Below are 21,126 nucleotides of genomic sequence, written 5' to 3'. Positions count from 1 at the left end.
CAAACAAATGTAGATCAGTGACAGCAGGAAATAAAAGCTGGAGTACATCTAGCTTTTAACAACACTAACCAACAGTGTTATATGTAAAACTGATGATCAGCTAACACATTCTGGGTGTTGAACAGTTTGATGAAGCAGTCTTCACCCTTTTAGACATGGTCTCCGTCCAGAGGGAATAAGCTCAAGCTCTCCATACAGAGGATGAAGAGGACTCTCTTCTGTTAGGCAGATCTGGAACTTGAACTATGCGGTGAAGCGTGTTCTTGTCCCAATGGAGAGATAGCCAAATAATTTCAGGCAGCTTGCCATCACACACCTGCTGCTTATCACTACAAGAGCAGTGCCCTCAGTCCAAACTCACAAGTGTAATATTACTAATATGTCTAAATTTGTTCAGAACATCCTGAGTTAAATACAGTCCAGGAAAGTGTAAAATGCTTTCACTGAAAAAAACACATCTGCTGTCCAAATCAAGTACAAGTAGTCTACATGTTGCATAGGATGAGTTCTATGCAGTGTCTTAAATGACCCTTCCTTGATGTGCTTTGTAATACAGAGCTTATCACATTTCTTCCAAGTTTTCTTGCTTATGTCATTGAAGCGCAAAGACCAACATGTTTTGATGATGTAGACTGTTCATGATTAAACAATGTCTAGTAAATGCACACAGCATCTGTCACAGTGTCAGAGTCCACTGTAAAGCATATTCAACAGAGACATACACGTACGTAAAGAGAACAATTATATAGTGAAGCTAACTGCATAGCAACATACTGATGGTGATGACAAAGAGCAGGAGGAGACTTAAGACAGGTTCAACGTTTAATCTGTTACTATATATTTCTTCTACTATGCAAATTTAATACGAAAATATATTATTGAGAAATTCATTTAAATCAGTAGAAAGGCCCACACACCTCAATTTTATAAAAAGTAATAAAAGACCTTCAGAGACAGCATCACAACAATCATATACATGTTAAGTTTAACAGGTAGGTTATTGTGTGGGAAAACTTCATAAGATATAAATATCCTTTCTGATCTAATGACTGGAATTCTAACATTTAAAGTAAAAAAGTGACTTGTTTTAAAGTGAACTGTAAATGTCTTTGTGACTGTATGCAGGCAACCAAGCTGACAGTGCTTACTGTATGTGAATGTACTGATTAAACATCAGACATTAGACATTAGAGTTATTTTAACAGCATGTTGAAGAAGTAAATCAGTAACTACATATGCTAATTGCCTATGCTGATATTAATGGACACACACACACACACACACACACACACACACACACACACACACACACACACACACACAAACACACAGTGAGTAACTGTTTAATTGTAGTTTCTGTAAATTTTATTTCCCACCAATAATGTCTAAATGCTGTTTCAAAGACACAGAACTGAATGAAATAAAAATGATCTGCAATAAACTCTGTTACAGTAAAAAGAAGCAGGGTGAGTAAGTTTTCTTCATAATGAGCTGAGTTTTGAAAATCAATTGGATGCTTTCAGTGTCATGGTTGAAACATATTACATCTGTATATTTATTCATAATATCTTACTCTTTACTGTTTAACATTGGGTATCTTAGGTAATGTGTCACTGACGAAGAGACCTCACATGGGAAAAAGGGTATTTTGAAATAAAAATCTCTATAATGAAATTCACTTCACTTAAACTCAGAAATGAAAAATAATGAACACACGTTTCATAGCTAGTAGAGTTTCAATAATGTATTGACTTTTACAATTATATTATTATTTTTATTATTATTATTATTATTATTATTATTTATTTTTTTATTTTTATTTTTATTATTATATTACAATAGCTATTCATATTTTTGCCTTCCTGGTCTTCCATACACCAGTGCCCGTCCTGTCGTGTTGCGTCGACTTGAATCCAGCTTAGAGTTTCACTTTTGATTTAGAGCTCAGTTAGTGGGAACTGCCGCCACACTCTGCGCCCTCACTTCGTCTCTTTTCTCACTTTAAGGGCACTTGAACAGGAAAATAAAGCAGTAAGAAAATACAGAAAAAGTAGGGCAGGTTATTGATAGAGCAGGTTGTATTCAGCCGGCTTTATTTGACATACTTTGTCAGCGGAGTTTAATTTTCATCGGTCAGGACTTGGCTGTTATGCACAATAACCGGTCGATAAATACTAAGGTAAGAACTGCTCGAATGTCTGAAGAGTACTCGTTACCAAGTGAGCAAGTCTGGTTGGTATAATGACTCTTTCTTCTTGTAAGATGTACGGTGGTCTGGAGGAGGATAGTCAATTCGAGGAGGCCAAGAAAGAGCTGGAGACATGGAAGGTAAGAGGCAAGAAAATACGCCGTTAAAAATACGCCGACCATTTCAGCCCCTCACTGAGGTTCCAGAGGGCCAGGTAGGTACCTGTGAAGCGTTTGATTTCAGCTCTCAGGGGAGATGAGGCTTAACTCTGCACACGCAAGTCATGGAAAAACGATAGTCTCAGAATATCATCTTGCCAGATGAAGCAGGAGGAAAGAGAACATAGCACAATGCAGGTTCCACATAAAGCTGTATAAAAAAAATTAGACTAATAATAAAACGAATAATTATAATAATAAGACTAATATTAATCAGGCTAAATATAATAATAATAATAATAATTGTAGCAGTGGGTGTTGAGCAGGATCATGGGGCATCAGGTGGTCTGGTCCCTCCTGTGGTTTTGATGCAAGCAGGTAGTTTTGGTTTCATTTGTCCAGGTTGCAATATCTGTCTTTGTAAAGTATGTGAATAAATTTAGTTATTACTGTTCACAGCATTAAAAAGTGGCATTTAAACATGTCTTTTTAGAAATGTTGTCCCTGTAAATGTGGTTATCCACCATCATCGTCTCAGTCCCCTTACAAACTGCCCACAGGTCTAACTGTTTTCTTATAGAACTCTTTCTGTTTTGTCTCTGAGACTAAAGAAAAGAAAGCTGATGATGTGAAATACAGGCTCATAGTGGAAAAACTGGAAGAAGATGAAGCCAAGGAGAAGGCCAAGCAGGAGATTTCGGCTTGGCTCGGAAAGCTAGACAATTGTCGAAAGGAATTCACTCAGACCATGAGAGCAGTGCAGGTAGAGTTACTATCATGTCTGTAACATCTACAGTAGAGGCTGCTGGGGGAAAATGAGATACAACAAAAAGGAACTAATTTCTAAATTTTCTCACTTGATTCTTTCACCTAGGATGAAATCCAGAAGCTTGCTGAACGTAAACAGGATTTGCTGGACAAATTGAGGAGAAGACAGGCTCAACTGGAGGTTAAGAGGACCGAGTCCACCAAACTGAAGCAGAAATTCAAGGTGAAAGTCCTCAGGACAAACCCACCAGCTCAAATTGTTCTTCCCTAACTAGAGCAGATGGTCACTGCCATTTCATTGTATTGTTTGGTAAAATTACAACACGATATGTCTTAATAATATAACAATACTTTGACATATTGTAGAACAATAATAATAACATTATGCGCTGTATTCCTCCACCTGTCCAGATCTATGCCCAGATTCCAGACACAGAGGTGAGGTTCAGCACTCAGGACAAAGAGGAGTGTGATGACAACACTCAGACAATCAGAGGAGTGTTTACCATCAGCCAGAGAGCCAGTGTACTTCTGCAGGGAGGACAGGCACTCATCACATTCGAGGAAGAGAAAGGTAGTTATTAACGTAGGTCAAAACGGGCGGTCTTGGTGATGTCTTTAATGTACTGATCGAAGGAGAGGGTAGGATCAAATGTGATGCCCAGATTCTTCGCTGTCAGACTATAAGAAACACAGATGTCGAGAGTTACTGTTAATTTATCAAACTGATGTCTATATTGGGCTGGGCCAGTGACTTGCATTTCAGTTTTATCTGACTTTAGGAGCAGGAAAATTTCGAGACATCCAGCTTTTCACAGCTGGGTAACATCACTATAGCAGTGAAAATTAATTCAGCCACTGCAAATAATTTGGCCAAGAGGTCTAATATGATATTTCATATCAGAATATGTTGATATAGTATTATAAAAGGACACACACTGTGTTCTTTTAGCTAAGTAGGACTTTAACCAGGTGAGGGCAAGACCAGAGACGTCAAATTTGTTTTCCAATCGTTCTAGGAGTATACAATGGTCTATGTTAATCGAAAACTGAGATCCAGTAAGAGAGGCACAGAGGTGGAATCTGAATCCATAGAAAGTAGATGTTCGTTTACCACTTAAATAAATATAACCGATGGCTTTGTTAGAGCTTAATCCATCATTTACTAATATTTTAGAAAGTGAGATTGGCCTTTCTATATTATGATTCAAACTGCCTCCACAGTAGCAAAGCAAATCACCTGTAACTGAACTTCACATGACATTTGATGTTCAGTTCACAGTTGAAAACCATTTTGTGTCTTCAACTTGGATCAGTCAGTGGAGGAAACACCTTTATTTATTGTTTAGTGGATTTCAGTTCATATAGTTATCCAGCCAGCAGGGAGTGCTGCTGCTTTGGACATGTATCAAAAGATAGAAACAACTGGAGCAGGAAGAGACAAACACGGCCAAAGTAACCTCATTGGGGACTAGACTGAGTGTCATTTGTTTCATTACCAGTGCCAATAAGATGTATATTGGTAACCAAAGACAGTTTTATACAATACCTACTTTTGATGAGTAGACATATGAATCTCTGTTACTTTATCTGTCCTCCAGTGGCCTCTCAGATCCTCAAGATTGCCAAGTGCTCTGTGTCCTGTGACAACATGAGTTTGGATGTGAAACCAAAAATAATAATCATGGATCCCGCTGTGAAGTTTGAGGTACATTCTGATACTGTGATATTGGTTTTCAGACTGTGAAAAGTAGTGCTGCATGTCAACACACAAAATCTAACTCTATTTGTGGGTGTAAGTAATATTATAAAACTTATTCAAAACTTTTTGAGGGCTCTAGTTTCCTGGTCGACTGGTTGATTGGTTGGTTGATATACTCTCATCTGACCAAATTCTCATTGGTCGGAGTGTTATTTTTGTATATAGAAAAGCGCAGCATCAATAGCCTTCCAGGATTAATCCATTATTTACTGCGGTGGTGGAATGGACAGACTACTTGTGAAAACGAGGGGATGTTTTCAAAATTTTACAATTTTCAACTCCGAGTTGACTCCAAACTAATTGACACCATATCAAAGAAGTCGTTGGTGTGGCTGCATTTTGTTAAAACCAAAAAATTGAGTGTACACTTTGCAGACAGCCGTTTTCATATCACAGTTCAACAACCAACAAAGCATATCATCTAAAAACGGTAGGCTAACTTGTCTGTGTCAGGATGGTCCGTCAACTTTTCTGTTTAACGCTTGAGGCTTTGAATGTATATTCCTCAACAGGTCTTGGGGGGCAAAATTACAAAAATTGTGTCACTGTCCAAATACTTATGGACCTAACTGTAGTTCTATTTTTGGAAGTAATATGAATATGGGCAGGTTCAGGCTGGCCGGCTCTGAGTCTGTTATCATTTCAGTTTTAAATAATTCAGTTAAAATGATTTCATATGCTACAAATACTAACTTTTCGTGTTTATTTTAATTCATTTAGGCTAATAAGGCTACCAGGTAGAGTGCATATGAAGTCCAAAGAACTCTCTGTAGACCTTTGTGATAAAATTATGACATGGCAGAGATAGGGGCAAGGATATAACATTATTTCTAAAGCTTTGAGTGTTCCCAGAAGCACAGTTGTCTCAATAATTAGGAAATGGAAGAAGTTCGGAACCACCAGGACTTAGTAGCCAGGCAGAGAGATGACTAAGAAGACCAATGATCCTTCTAACAGAGGTTCAGAAGTCCTCTGCAGAGATGGGAAAACCTGGTGGATGGACGGCCATCTCAACGGCACTGCATCAATCAGGCATTTAAGGATAGAATGGCTAGATGAAAGCCACTGAGTAAAAGGCAGATAGCAACCCACTTTGAGTTTTTCAAACAGTATTTATATGAATCAGAGAGCATCAGGAAAAGATTCTCTGGTCTGATGAAACAAAAATTTTACCCTTTGGGCAGAGCCCCAAGCACAATGTCTGGCAAACACCAGGCATTGCTTATCACTTGGCTAATACCATCCCTATGGTGAAGCATCGTGAGAGCAGCATCATGCTATGGGGGGGTTTCTCAGCAGCAGGTACATGGAGACTGGTCAGAACAGAGGGAGGGATGGCTGCAGCAAAATACAGCGAGGTTTGAAGAAAACCTGCTCCAGAGCCTGAGAGGATCTGCCAGAAAGAATGGGATAAACTGCCAAAATCCAGGTGTGCAAAGGTTGTAGAGACTTACCCAAGAAGACTCAAAGCTGTAATTGCTGTCAATGGGGCTTCTACAAAGTACTGAGTTAGGGGTTGGAATACAGCCTGTAAAATGTGAAGGGGTCTGAATACTTTCTAAAGCCACTGTAAATCTAGTAATAGCAAAAGCTTCTTTAAGCAGTGGTACTGTAAGTTGAGGGTCCAAGCTATCAGGAACTTTTACAATGTCAGTTAGATGTTTAATTTCCTTGCTTGATGTCACATGTTCATATGTGGCAATATTGGGTCATTTTGAGTATTCACTTAATCAGAAAATAAGGCAGTGCTTTTTCAGTTTTGCCTATATAATCAGCATTACAACTAGGACATGTAAGTGATATTCAACAGAACTTTAGAACACTTAGGGTGTTCAATCCTTTGTGTATCTCTTGGAGTCCTTGGAGTATGAACTCGATTGGAGTAACTTTACTCTCATATGTGTTGAATATTATGGGATCTCCTGGTTCCCTAACAAACTGACAAAACAAATTAAGAGTGGACCATACCTCACCTTCTAGCATCAGTACTGACTTACAGAAATTTGGTGCTTTATGTGTCACCCGGCAGTTACTATACACATGGTCTGCTCACACTGCACTGATAAGTATTCTTTGTTATGACTAACCTGTAATCAGTGTTTGCTCTCATCAATGTAGGTCCACCTTGATGTTTCCAGAAAGAAGCTCAAGGTTTCCAACGTTCCCCCTTCCGTGCCAGAGGAGAGAATGAATGACCGATTGGAGATGAGTTTCTCAAGGCCCAGCAGAGGAGGAGGAGAAGTGGAGGGAGTGGAGTATGATAAGAACACTGGGACAGGACTCATCACCTTTCTCCACCCTGGAGGTAGAGCTTTCTGAGCCACATTTACTATGACAATGCTGCAGTGCAAATATGCTACAATTATGCCACAATGCCAGAATGCTCAGCTACTGATTTACTTTGATAGCAGGTCAATAAACAGAAAGATCCTGGACTTATCCTGGGACTGGAACAAGTGAGGGAGTAATCAGTACATTTAGTTAAGCTGTAGGCTCATAAAGAAATTATCACTCAAAAATATTTACTCTTTCTGCATGTCACTTCCACCTCTTACACATAAAATGATTATATTAAAATGTGCAGGTCTAATTATATCATTAAAGCAATAAGAGTCAACAAGAGTTAGAAGAGAAATGATAAAGCAGGATAAGAAGGTAAAATGTAAATTATAGAAAACTCTCCTAGTCACGATGCACTAACAGTTTGGGATTCCTGTGGAGGTTTCCTCAGTGGAAACTTACTGTCGTTTGGGACATGCAGAGTTGCAAAATATGAATACAGCAGCTCAAATATATTGCCAGGAGAAAATGGAACATGGAAATTGATTGCTGACAATCTGGTTAGAAATAGTTCCCTGCTTCATCTACATATTCCGACAAATGTAATCCTGGTAATGATCCTCAAACAAATCAGAATTTTTAAAATAATGCTTTTTTGTTTTTGGAAACACCACTACAAAATGTAACCTGAGCTGTCTCTGTCATATCATGTTGGTGATCACAGAAGCATGTCTATCTGTATTGTAAACAAAAATGCGGAAAAAAGTCCTCCAACATAAAAGACCATATATGTTGCTTTTCCCTACCATTTGATAACATCCACAGAAGCGTACCAGACCTTCTTTGCTGTGGTAACATTAATAAACACACAGTTGACGTTGTTAAAGGGTCACAGTTTGGTTAGGTTTAGGCACAAAAACAACTTGGTTAGGTTTAGGAAAAGGTCATGGTTTGGCAATGGTAATGGCTGCATGTAATTGTGGTTTGACAATGACGTCATCACTCCAGTTAACACTACAGATGGAACAGAGATCTGCTGCCTTCAGACAGCTGTAAAGAGTCATCAGAGTAAAGGGAAGGCTGTCAGTACATACTGCCCACTTACTGCTGTTGATTACAGAGCTGTAAAAATCACTCAAAAATCTTTACTTTGGCTGGCCATAATACAACTTTTTTCCCACCATGATCACATCAGCTGTTTGAAAAAAAACTTAAAATACAATAAATATATATAATATAAATAAATATAAAAAAGTTCTCAGCCAATGACACTGCAATGTGGAGAAGCCTGCAAGACAACCGAAACCGAAGAACATCCCCCTCTGCTGAGGCAAAGATCTGACTGATGACCTGAATACCCCATCACACCTCTGGCAACCCCCCTACTCCTCCCCCCAGATACTCAGGCTGCACTCAGGGTATATGAGGAGACAGTAAACCAGGAAAGCACCGGGTCCAGACGGTGTCTCCCCCTCCTGTCTCAAAGCCAGTGCTGACCAGGTGGCTCGAATCTTCACACAGATTTTCAACAGATCCCTAGAGCTGTGTGAAGTCCCCTTCTGCTTCAAGCGCTCCATCATCATACCAGTCCCCAATAAACCCTCCATCATAGGAGTGAAGTCCTTTGAACTACTGGCGTTGGCCCACCTGAAGAACGTCACAGGGCACCTGCTAAACAACCTGCAGTTCGTCTACCAGGAAAACAGGTCATTGAATTACACAGTCAACATAGGACTGCACTAAATCCTGCAACACCTTGACTACGTAGGGACATATGCAAAGATCTGGTTAGTAGACTTCAGCTTAGCATTCAACACCAACATTCCAGAAATCCTCTCCTCTGAAATCTCCCTGCTCACTGTATCCTCCGCTATTTGTCAGTGGATGCCAGCTTCCAGACAGGCAGGAAACAGCAGGTGAAACTGGGGGAAGGCACTTCCAGTATACATACAGTCTGCACTGGTGACCCCCAGCGATGTGTCCCCTCCCCACTGCTCTTCTCCCTCCATACCAACAACTGCACCTCCAAGATCCCAGCTATTGAACTCCTGAAGTTTGTAGACGACACTACAGTGATCGTAATCATCCAAGATGGCGACAAGTCTGCATATCGGTGACTTTAGAAGACAACCATCACCACTGCTCTCCCTCACAATGTCCATCAGCCCTGTGTCAACTGTTGAGACCTTCAAGTTTTTTGGGAACTACCATTTCCCTAGACCTGAAGTGGGAGACATCAACTCCATCCTCATAAAGGCCCAGCAGAGGATGTACTTTCTATGGTCTGCCACAGAACACTGTTAGGCAGTCGTCAAATCTGCCCTGTGCTGATCCATCATTTTCCTGTTTAAGACAGCAGAGCAAATCATTGGTGCTGGAATTCCAAACCTCCAGGACTTTTACTGTTTACAAACCAGGGAATGGGCACAGAAAATCATTACAGATTCCTCACACTCTGGACACGCCCCTTTCAACTCCTCCCCTCCGGCAGATGCTACAGAACCCTGCCTACCAAAGCTACCACACCCAGGAGCAGTTTTTTCCATCACGATATCACCATCATAAATAGCTGACCAATATCATCTGCTATGCCATAGCTACTCTTGCTTCCTCTGATAGTTATTACTGTATACCTGCTTCACTTCTACAAATACTGTAATGTACATATGCTCATATTCCCATACGTGATGCACACTATTGTTCTTTGCACTACTACTCACACTTGCACTTTATGTATATTGCTTGTAAGTTGTGTATTCCCTGTACATACTATGTACACTGTATATTGTCTGCATTGCTTCAGGTTCAGCAACGGCCGGAACCAAATTCCTTGTGTATTACCATACTTGGCGAATAAATCTAATTCTGATATTATATTATATTATATTATATAAGTGGAAAGATGAGCAAAACAAGAATAAAGGGGGTTTGTGTGATTTTAGGGAAGTTTGCATGGGTGTGATTTCACTGAATACAGTGACCAAAATACTATGAAAAAAATGTGTGCTGAAAGAAGAAAAAAAAGCAGTCAGTCTTGGCACCAAGATTGTAGTTTGCTTCTAGATTTGCATCGCCACACCCACTGCTGTACCTCCCCTCCCACTTGGGTGCATGGCCAGTCACCAAGATACCAAGAAGGTACAGACGAGGAAATAACCTCAGTTCGCCACACAGAAAAGTACCAGTTCACCGGTGCGCCAGCACAAAAATAGAGCAGATTCAGATTTCTGTAGAAGAGGTACATTCGTGTTTTTTCTCCCACTTCAGTCTTCCTCATGGCCAGTGTAAATCCCATCAGCATCTCAAACTGTGTGACCTTTAAATCCAGCAGAGTACATAATTACCCTCCGTTACTATATCTTCGACTGTCATTTGTGAGATCCTCCCTTATATGCGTAGATGAAACTCGCTCAAATGATTTGTGAACTGCAGCTCAAGCCCCTTGTGATTCTGAGGCAGAATGTTTCACATCTGTTCCTGAGAAAGAGGCAAAAACTGTCACGGGGATAGTTCAGAGAACCCAAGTGCAGAACACAGAGGGCAGAGGGAAGGAATTGGAACTATGAATAATTTATTAACAAAGTTATGCTGTTAGTGGTAAGGAGGCCACAGAGTCTTAGGCTTGAGACGGTAGTAGGGAAGTTGAGCAAAGCAAGTCAAGGGGCGGAGGTAAGCCAGTCAGGGAGAGTCCAAAGACTCTGAGAGAGCTGGGCAGGCCCAGTTTGGTTTTTGGGCGGGGCAGGAGGGGGACAGAGGCAGGAGTCCAGTCGGGGAATACTGCAGGCAGAGGGAGACACAAAAAACACGAAAGCACAAACAGGCAAAGAGATCCAAAAGCTGGAACGAGACTAACAGTGTAGCTGAGTCTATGATCTGGTGGCCTGGTCGAGTTGAAGCCCAGGTATTTAAAGCAGAGGTGATTGGAGATTAAATGCTGCTTTCAACATGACAGAGGGCGTGACACAAAGGCTGCAGTTAATCTTTGTGCTTGCGTAAATGTGATTTCACACACATGAAAACCTGAAGCTACTATCTGTATACATATAAACATCTTAACACTCATTTCATTTATAATCCTACTAGGAGCACACCTGTCATTTCATAGATGGAACTGGATTTTTGGAAACAAAGGTCCAGCTGGGACCATCTGATGTGAGACAGACAAAAATGTAGATCAGCTAGGAAATATCTACAGTCATGACCGGGAGTTTTTGGACAGTTACACATTTTTTTGCTCTTCAGGCTCTGTGCTTCAGCGCATTCAATTTGAAAATATAGCCAGAAGTGACTATTTTGCGGGTTCTACCCCGAAGGAAGCAGCTCAATCGCCCAAAATTAAACCCGCAAGCAGCACAGGCAGGATCAGGCTTTACAAAGCCGAGCAAAGTCACTTCAGCTAGTTTAATTATGTTTTAAGAAGGAATGAGACCAATCATACACTTGTTTCATCATCACAATTTATTTGGAAAACAATTCTAAATTCAACAAACTGTCAATGTAGTAAATAACATCTAATCTTATCTACCATATAGTAAAGGCATTGGAGAGCTCATTGATGAAAAAAAATTACTTTTGTACTATTTATTAATATTTTCCTTCAAAAAGAATTAGCAAAAATAAATACTTTGACTGGAGTTAATGACAGGCTTATGAAAAGAGAAAATGGTTAAATCAATGGAAGCTGCTATTATGAAGCTAAGCCATTTTTTTCCTGTTTCAGCTACAATTGCAGCAGGCTGTGTGGTATGTTTGATTTATTGTTATTTTTACAAGTCCATAACATAAGTATTAAGTGTATTGGTATATATGTTCAGGACACAGTGCCGGATTCCCCCACTGAGTTTAATCAGGATTGCTCTAAGACAACTGGAGTTTGGCCAATTTCCCGCCAAGCCCTGCCCTTGGCAAAGTTTTTTGATCGATGGCGGCCATGTTTTATGACCCATCTTGCCCATGCATAAGAGAATGATCTATCTCAGTACTGCAAGGCTATATACTGAATTTGGTGTTAATAGATTTGGAATCCAAAAAGTCTGTCATATTACTTTTTTTCAAATTATGCAATTTAGCAAAAAATCCATCATGGTGGCGTTTATTGTCCAAGACGCTTTCTTGTAGAAGAGATTAAGATATATATCTGTGCCAAATTTCAAGTTTACTCATGGTGTAGAGGGGGCCAGCATTTCAAATTTTTCACTTTTTTGATTGTTAATTATGGCGCCACCATCGAGGTGATTGTAATCATATTTTTATGTGACGCATTTGCACATCATTTCCAGTTATGGTGCCTAGTTCATGTCTCTAGCTTGCCCAGCTCACAGAAAATTGAGCAAAGGCATAAGATGGCAGATAATGATGAATTGGCCATGCCCACTTGCAACAATCAATATGTCACTTCAGTTTTTGGTTAATACTTGGCCCCAGAGCATGTGCACCAAATTTTGTGAAAATATTTTCAATAGGTTTTGAGGTAAACATTTTTGGTATTTATGGCACCCCCTTTGGGTCAAAAATGCCTATCCCAAGTTTTTCCTGAATTTTTCCTGATTTATGATGATTTAACAAATTGTTAATGAGTTTGGCCAATTTCCTCCTAAACCGCGCCCCTTGTGAAGTATCTTGAAAACTAAACATCAACAAGCTTTAGATGACTTTTGATAATATTTGATAAGTCCAATGATCTACAGAAAATCTGTTATCAATCAGACCTATTGTTTAGGACGAGCTGCAAAAATGGGTTTTTCAAAAAATTCAAAATGATGGAAAATGGAGCTTAGTGAGCTTATGAGCTGAGGTGTACAGCACTGCAAGAGACAAGCCTTTGGTCTTTGGAGAGTAGCAACCCAAAAAAACAAAAAAAAAAGCATAGAAGATGTATAATATGCTCTTTGTCCTTGTTCCAAGCCTTACATCAGTCATTCTATTTATATATTTATTCATTCATTTATTTATTTATATTTTACTTATTAGCTTATATAGTTTGATAAAATAACTTCAGCTATAGGAGTGTCGCAGCCCACAAAATTCCCATAAAAATGTACGTTATAGATCCATCCTGCAAAATTCCCTGCATTCACCTGATCCTTGTTCCATGGTGTAAATTACTCATTCTATTTGTGTTTATTTCTTTACTTATTTATTTCTGTATTTATTAATTTATGTAGTTTGGAAAAATAACTAGCAAATTTCATGATTCTACAAGTTTCGTGTTAATTGAACTGACCTATGAGCCTCAGTGGGTCATGGCAAACTACATGCCTATGTCCTGTGTTCATCGCAGAGACCTATGAAAAGATATGACATCACTTCCTTTGTATGAGTACAAGTTTTTCCTTTGTAACTTTTGCATGTGTTGGAGTAAAAAAACCTTTTTTAATAACTTGTTATCATGAGAGTACATAGATGATACGTAAAAATTATCACGCAGGCGCACGGGTGTGATGCAAATCTCAGGTTGAAAGCAGCGCAGAAAGTGGAAAATATTACGCCAAGTTTGGAATGTTGGAATGAGGGGTATTCCAGTGAGGTATTCCAGAAAGCGTGCCTAACCTAGTCTGGCATCAACCATGGACTTGAGTTTAAGTGAACCTCTTGCGACTAACCCCAAATTTTGCTCACTGACATGTGAGCATCATTCTATAGCTCCCCTGAAAATTTCACTTAAATAACTTTTACAGTGTATGCTAAGTGATTACAATCGGGTTCCCAGCACGCTGCTTTGCATGCGTGGCCCCCATGCCCCGCGGGCTTGGACCCCTAATGAAAATCGGAGCGATTACAGTGGGGTTCCCAGCACCGCTGGTACAGGGAACCACACTGCTTTTTATGCATTGTCCCCAGCCCCCTCGGGCTTGGACCCCTAAAAAAATCTGAGCAATTACAATAGATAATTCCCAACACTGGTAATGGGAGCCATGTTACTTTGCATACATGGCCTCCAGCCCCATGGGCTTGGACCCCTAATAATAATAATGAAAAAACAGCACAAACATACTAGGGTTCTGCCCTTTTGGGACATGAACACTAATAAACTGACACAAACACAATAGGGTTCCACCGTTTCATGGTTAGAACACTAATGAAATAATGGATTTTACATTAAAGTGCCAAGTCTCAGCTTTAATTTGAGGTGGTTTACATTAATATAGAAAGAACTGTGTGTGAGATATAGCCCTTTAAACACATAGTGCCCAAATTTTAAGGGTTCAAAAGTAATTGGACAGATGCACATGAAATCAAACAAAATCATCATATTTTAATATCTTGTGCAAAATCCTTCGCACAGTCCTTTGCTGCCTGATGTCTTTGACCCAGAGAGATCAACAGACAATTTGTATCTTCCCTGGTGATGCTCTTCCAGAGTTTCGCTACAGCCACACCATCAGTTCTTGCTTGTGGGTGGTCTCTCTGCCTTTAGTCTGGTCTTCACCAAGTGAATGCTGCTCCATTGGACTGAGATCAGTTGATTGACTTAGCCAGTCGAGGATATTCCACCTCTTCACCCTGAAAAGATCTGTGGTTGCTTTGGCTCTATGTTAACATCATTGTACTGCTGAATGATGAAATGTCGTCAAATTAATTTTGATGCATTTGGCTCAAGCTGAGGACAGAATGCTCCTGTATACCTCTGCATTCATCCTGTTGTTTCTTTCAACAGTGAATTCATCAATAAATGCCAATGTGCCAGTTCCATTGGCAGCCATACAAGCTCAAGCCATAACAAACCATAGCCATGTTTGACAGATGAGGTGGTGGTTTTGGGTCATGAGCTGTTCCTTTTTTCTCCACAGTTTCCTCTTTACATAATTTTGATAGAGGTTGATTTTTGTTTCATCAGTCCATAGAAATTTGTTCCAGAACTCTACTGCTTTCTCTTTGTGTGTTGTTTTGAACTGCAGCCTGGCCTTTCTGTTTTTGAGGTTTACCAAGGGTTTGCATTTTGTGGTGAATCTTCTGAGGCTGTGGTCATGAAGTTTTCTCATGATCGTTGACAGGGAAACATATCCGCTTATATCCTAGAAGGCATTATTGACTTGCTGTGCAGTCATAAAGGGGTTTTTCTTCACCATGAAAATGATTTTCCACTCATCCACAAGACTTGTGCTCCTCGGTCTACCAATTTTTTTGCTATTTTCTAGTTTTCCTGTGCACATCTGCTTTTTTAGAGTGTACCCAACTGCTGATTTTGGTAAACCGACTACTTTTTATATCTCTCTGATTTATTTTTGCTTTTTTTTTTAGCCTCAGTATTATCTTCTTCACTTGCATGATCACTTCTTCGCTCCTTATATTGACAGACAACTCCACCTCAATCTAAAGGGCAACTCTCAACTCTCAGTCAACTCTGAGCCACGTGTGAGCTTTTTTTGTGCATGAACTTACGTTGAACGACACACAGCTGCCCAAGAAACATTTAGTAGCCAAGTATCCAATTACTTTTGAACCCCTAAAATTTGGGCACTATGAAGGGACTTTTTCTCCCACACAGTGCTATATATATTGATGTAAATCTACTCAAATTAAAGCTGAAACTTGGCATTTTAATGTAGTATCCATTATTTTATTTCAAATTGAAAGTGATGAAACTCAGAGCCTGAATAACAAAAAAAGGTGTCCAGATACTTCCAGTCTAGACTGTATGTGCTGTAAATAATGTAAGAATAAGAATTTCCCTTGAAACAAGTAATGTTTAATATAAAATCTATTATGTCGTCTCAGTGATCATGCTGTTTGTTAACGTGTGCATTACGGTGGTTGGGTATTAGTTGTAAATGTGTAAAAACTGTGGATTTGTTAGGATTCAGGGGCTGATTATTCATGTGTCAACACATACTGTATATTGTTTACAATGTAGCTGACCTGGGCCCTGTTCTTCAAATGTGGCTTAAGTTATCCAGCCTAATGCTCTGTTAACCAGCTAAAATGATCCTCACCTCACTCATCCATTCTCAGCCAGTTAACTTGGCTCTTTGAACACATGTTAAAATGACTTCATGTTTGGGTTCAGCTTGAAAAGACAACTTCAATACGTTACACTTTTCATGGTGTAAGTTTAAGGACTTGTTGCTCTGACTACAGCTCTAGATACCTTCGAGCCATTCAAATCAACTCTTATCTGTGTCAACCCTAAGGTAGTGCTAAGCCATAAGTGCATTTAAGCTTGACAAACAACAGTAGCTTTACAGTGAACTGTAATACTCCATGAAAATAGTAGCATGCAGGGGAGGAGGGTGGTCTACCAGGACAAATCATTCAATGCTGCATTGTATCAGTGTTTGGATGTTCCCAGTCCCACTCTCCATTGTCACTTAATGGTAACACATTCAACACAAGAAAAACAGCCATAAGGCTGCAGGTGGTTAACATCTACATGTCAACACAGAAAACTTTATTTTTTAAAATCACGTGTGTGTGTGTTCGTGTGTGTGTGTGTGTGTGTGTGTGTGTGTGTGTGTGTGTGTGTGTGTGTGTGTGAGTGAGTGTAGTTGCTGAGAGCCTGGCCCTGAGAGGGAGATACCTCGTGGACCTGGACACTGAAGTGAACATGCAAGTTGGACCCATTTACAAACACGAGCTGCGAATGTTTCAGGTAAGCTACAGCACCGAGACTGGTTACTATCATTGGCATTCCTCACTTGCCCTTTGTTTTTCCAAGAAAATACACACTGAAGAGTAGAACTAATCAGTTCTTCACCAAACCCTCATCAATATAAATGTTATTATTATATGATTAATTATTAAAGCGTAAAAAAGAAAAATTGATGAAAAGTTAGGAATGATTAAAATTTCAAATTTTACTCACTAAATTAGAAGTTTGACACAATGAGTCACAATTTAGATGCACTATCGCATCATTTTGAATTTAAAGTCAAATTCTGTTGTAGTATTCTTTGACTGTAATGAGTAGTTTTTATTTGAATTATTCCTACATTTTCATCACTTGCTTAATGTTATCAGTGCTGTTCAAAGTCTTACACTGAAGTCTACATGAATCATCTGTGATATTAGTCAGTGGTTAGCATAAAAACCTCTGTTTTCTGTTAGTAACAAATACACTGATCAAATATTGATTAACAGCTGTGGTAAGCTTCAGCTGACATCCGCTGTAACACATTGTTGACATGACTCTGAAGCAGAAGCTGTGGAACAAACTGTCTGTACAGTGATGATGAAGTTGATGTTTATGATACCTTTCAGACCTTCTGTGGCTCTCTGAAGCGGACCATCCTCCTGGATGACATCAAGGACATCACGGACGAGGAGGATCTGCAGGACCATCTGGAGATCCACTTTCAGAAGCCCAGTAACTGTGGCGGTGAGATAGAGAGCATCAAGTACATCTCTGGGGGGAAGGCTCTGCAGGCCTTTTTCTGTGAGGACACGGTTGAGAGAGACAACTGACTTAAACCAGCAGAAGTCAAACCCCCGACAGCTACATGTGAGAGCAGTCCCCCTATGAGTGTTTGAAACTGAAAGTCAGATCTGTCATATGTTTTTGATTATGTCAAAGAAGCCTGAAAATTTCTTGTGATGCCAAAACTGAAGAGAAGCATTTTGAAAACTTAATTTATTTACTGGCCTTCTGAGAGTCAGATGAAGAAATTTAGTGATTTCATCGAGACACGTTCAGTAGAGAGAATGAGTTTGATAAAATGTTTTCACAGAACATGATGGGGGGTATTTAGGTGATGTTAAGTAGCAAAACAATGGCCTTCAGCACTTAACAAGGACCATAAAATGTACCACACAGTCAAAGGTCTATAAACGTGGAGAGAGTAATATGTTATGCCACACCCTGGCTTTATGTAGATGCCTGGACAGTATGTCACACCTGTCACATATTTCATTCAGAACATGGTGTGTTTGGTTACTTAATGTTACAAAGTACCTTCATGTTAGTTCTCTTCCCTTTAGTGTGTTCACGAGTACCAGGTTCCATTGAGAATGGCTCTTTTAATCCAGTCTGGGCTCTCAAAAGCTAGAACCTACAAAATAAAGTCATAATGAATATTATTATAGACATGAGAGGTTCTGGTGGTTAGCAGAATTACACATCTATTGAGAGACAGTCCTGGTGCCTGGTGAATAATTTTACAGTGAAGGGTACTTGTCCTCTTCATCTGCATAACCCTGCTAAAGCTGCATTCAAACGAACTTTAGCCCTGTGTGAAAAACTACAGCCTTAGCACTGTTTTAACACAGGCCGTTTTCAACACAGGACTGTTTTTAACGCAAAGCTTTTTTCACACAGGGCTGTTTTCAGTCAGAATCCCTGCTAACAGCTTTCTGTACATGTCTTAAAGTTGTATTTGAATAGTTGCTCTGTTTTTCTCTAATACATTGTGCTTATTAAAATATCTGAATCAGTCACAGGAGTTGTGTGTTTTTCAATTACTCAGACTGTGGATACATACCTGTATGTAAATTGGTACATTATATAGTCTGAGTGATCATTTACACAGAAAACTATTGCAGAGGGAACTGTGTTATTGCATCATATGAACTGTAAAATAAAACCTTCATGCCATCGGAACACTTGCAGTAAGAACAATGGATTCTGTTTGTCTGTCGTTTTAGTTAGGGTTCAAGCCCAGAAGCAGCAGAACCCTTTGTTTTTGTGTTGTTTTATTAGGGGTCCAAGCCCGACAGGCCTGTTGGCCACACATTCAAAGATATGTGGCTCCCAGTACCAGCAATGCTGGGAAGCCTATTGTAATTTCTCAGGTCTTTATTTTATTTTTATTTTTTATTTGATAATTTTTATTCTTTCATTGGTAAAAGTGGTACTGCAGCATACACCTTAACAGTTATGTAAGTGAAATTTTCAGTGGAGGTATAGAATGTTGCACACATCAGACTCCAAAAATGACACGTCCACCAGCAGATGGCCCTATTATCAAGGTAAAGGCGTTTCGGCCAGTAACTCCCACATTGTAGATCACCCATTCAAAAACCTTATATCCAAGTGTTCCCTGAATTTATCTGAATCTTGTGATATAGGCCATGCCCATTCTGCCTGTAATTTTTTCCGTAAAATTGCGAAATATGCATAACCTATTTCTTCAACCCTTCTCCTTGGCTGTGAGCCAATCTGTACAAAAAAGTCCAGCTCAATGTGCTCTATAAAAAAGCATCTTGGAACATTAAAGTTTGGCATAATGGATTTCCCGCCATTTTGAATTTTTCTAAACCGTAGGTCCAATTGCTACCAAATTTTCTGTAGATCATCTTGGGACCAATCTTAATTTATTTTTTTTCAAGATATTGATGAACTTCACAAGGGGCGAGGCTTAGCATGAAACTGGCCATAACTCATAAACAATTCGTTCAATCATCATAAATGTTGGTAGATATGTTCAGTTTCTGGTTGGGAATAGGTTTAACAAAAAAAAATGTCCCTAACCCATAGGGGGCGCTCCAAATACCAAAAACATGTACATCAAAACCTTGTGGACAGAATTTCACCAAATTTGGTGAATGTGATCTGGGGGCAAGTATTAGCCAAAATCTGAAGTGACACTGATTGGTGAATGTGGGCGTGGCCTAATCATCATTATTTACTATTTTTTGGACTTTGCTGAATTTGCTGTGAGCCACACGTCCAATTCAATATGCTCTACAAAAAAGATTATTGGATCACAAATGTCTGCCATGATGGATTTTCCACCATTTAGAATTTTTTTTAAAATACATTTTTGGCATATCCTCCTAAACCGTAGGTCCGATTGCTACCAAATTGTCTGTTGATCATCCTTGGATCAACCTCATCAAAAGCTGTATAAAGCTTGTTGATATCGATATCCTAGTTTTCAAGATATTGACCAATAAACTTCACAAATGGCAGGACTTAGCAGAAAAATGGCCATAACGCTTTAACAATTTGTTCAATCATCATAAATCTGGAAACATATCTTCAGGCCGAGTTTGGGAAAAGATCTACCAAAGAATTTTGCCCCCAACCCATTAGGGGCACCACTAATACAAAAAACATGTACCTCAAAACCCAGTGGACAGCATTTCATCAATTTATGAATGCATACTCTGAAGGGCCATACTGATTGGTGCAAGTGGGATGGCCTATCATATATTTGCTCATAGCTCACGATACCTATGACCAATCCTGATTAAACTCACTGGACATATCTTTTCCTTTCTCCTAAACATACACACCAAGTTTCATTCAAATCTGAAGAAGGTGTCACAAATGGTGGAACTATGAGTGCACAATTACTGAAATGCTGCAGGCTTTGTAAAGATGAAACAAGTATGTGACTGGTCTCACTCCTTCTTCAAACAAAATTAAACTAGCTGAAGTTACTTTGTGAAGCCTGAAACCCACTTGTTTCTACTCGCAGCTTTAACTTTGGCCTATTGATCTTCTTCCTTCTGTTGAGCGCAAAAGGGCTTGAACCCAGAATCACCACTTGTGGCTATATTTCAGTTTAATTTTGTTTTCTCCTTTAAACCTGATCCTCCAACATGCCTCAGAGTTGTAAAGCACTATCTGTGGACCAATCTCCACATGATTATTAATTTATTTCTCTTTATTTCTCTAAGTGTGATTGTTATTCTGAAAATGTTTTTGAACAAATTGAAACATCGGGAATGAAAAAATACAAACATGTTGAGTCAAAATTACAACTCAGGAAGTTAAAGTTAGTGACGTCTTACCATCGTTTTTACTTAAAAAGGAGAATATTTGACACTATCTCACAATTATGAATTCATATATATATCATTTTCAACATAGTCTCGTTTTTTAACTATCATATCTAACTTTTCATCCGCTTTTTTTCTTTTCCTGGTGGAAATGGGCTTCTACAGTTTTTGTCTTTGAAAACATTGTACCTTGGTTATAACAAAAATTATTACACCACAAATCTAAATGTGAAACTGAATGCTGACTAAATTCCTGAACTAGCAGGGATAAGAGGGTAGGGGGGTTCTGTTATTAGCAGTTCTGCAGGAAA

The 21,126-nt window shown here is 39.3% G+C and overlaps 1 protein-coding gene across 3 annotated transcripts; it reads left to right on the top strand.

The window, feature by feature from the left end:
- Window positions 1-1,947: 1,947 nt before the first annotated feature.
- On the top strand, window positions 1,948-18,612 carry nmi (N-myc (and STAT) interactor). 3 transcript variants are annotated; one of them, XM_040148294.1, is made up of 9 exons: window positions 1,948-2,179; window positions 2,263-2,328; window positions 2,951-3,109; window positions 3,221-3,337; window positions 3,526-3,688; window positions 4,716-4,822; window positions 6,995-7,181; window positions 16,642-16,745; window positions 17,354-18,612. In XM_040148294.1, the coding sequence occupies exons 1-9, from the start codon at window positions 2,150-2,152 to the stop codon at window positions 17,555-17,557; spliced, it is 1,137 nt and encodes a 378-aa protein (XP_040004228.1). In that variant the 5' UTR covers window positions 1,948-2,149; the 3' UTR covers window positions 17,558-18,612. The 3 variants fall into 3 exon arrangements, with proteins under 3 accessions (XP_040004228.1, XP_040004227.1, XP_040004229.1); XM_040148293.1 differs by having other exon boundaries at window positions 2,927-3,109; XM_040148295.1 differs by lacking the exon at window positions 1,948-2,179 and having other exon boundaries at window positions 2,283-2,328; window positions 2,958-3,109.
- Window positions 18,613-21,126: the final 2,514 nt, after the last annotated feature.

Source organism: Xiphias gladius, chromosome 16, assembly GCF_016859285.1.
Source record: "Xiphias gladius isolate SHS-SW01 ecotype Sanya breed wild chromosome 16, ASM1685928v1, whole genome shotgun sequence".
NCBI classification, from domain to species: domain Eukaryota; kingdom Metazoa; phylum Chordata; class Actinopteri; order Istiophoriformes; family Xiphiidae; genus Xiphias; species Xiphias gladius.
Note: the sequence above shows the minus strand (reverse complement) of the source record. Positions and strands in the feature narration are given on the sequence as shown.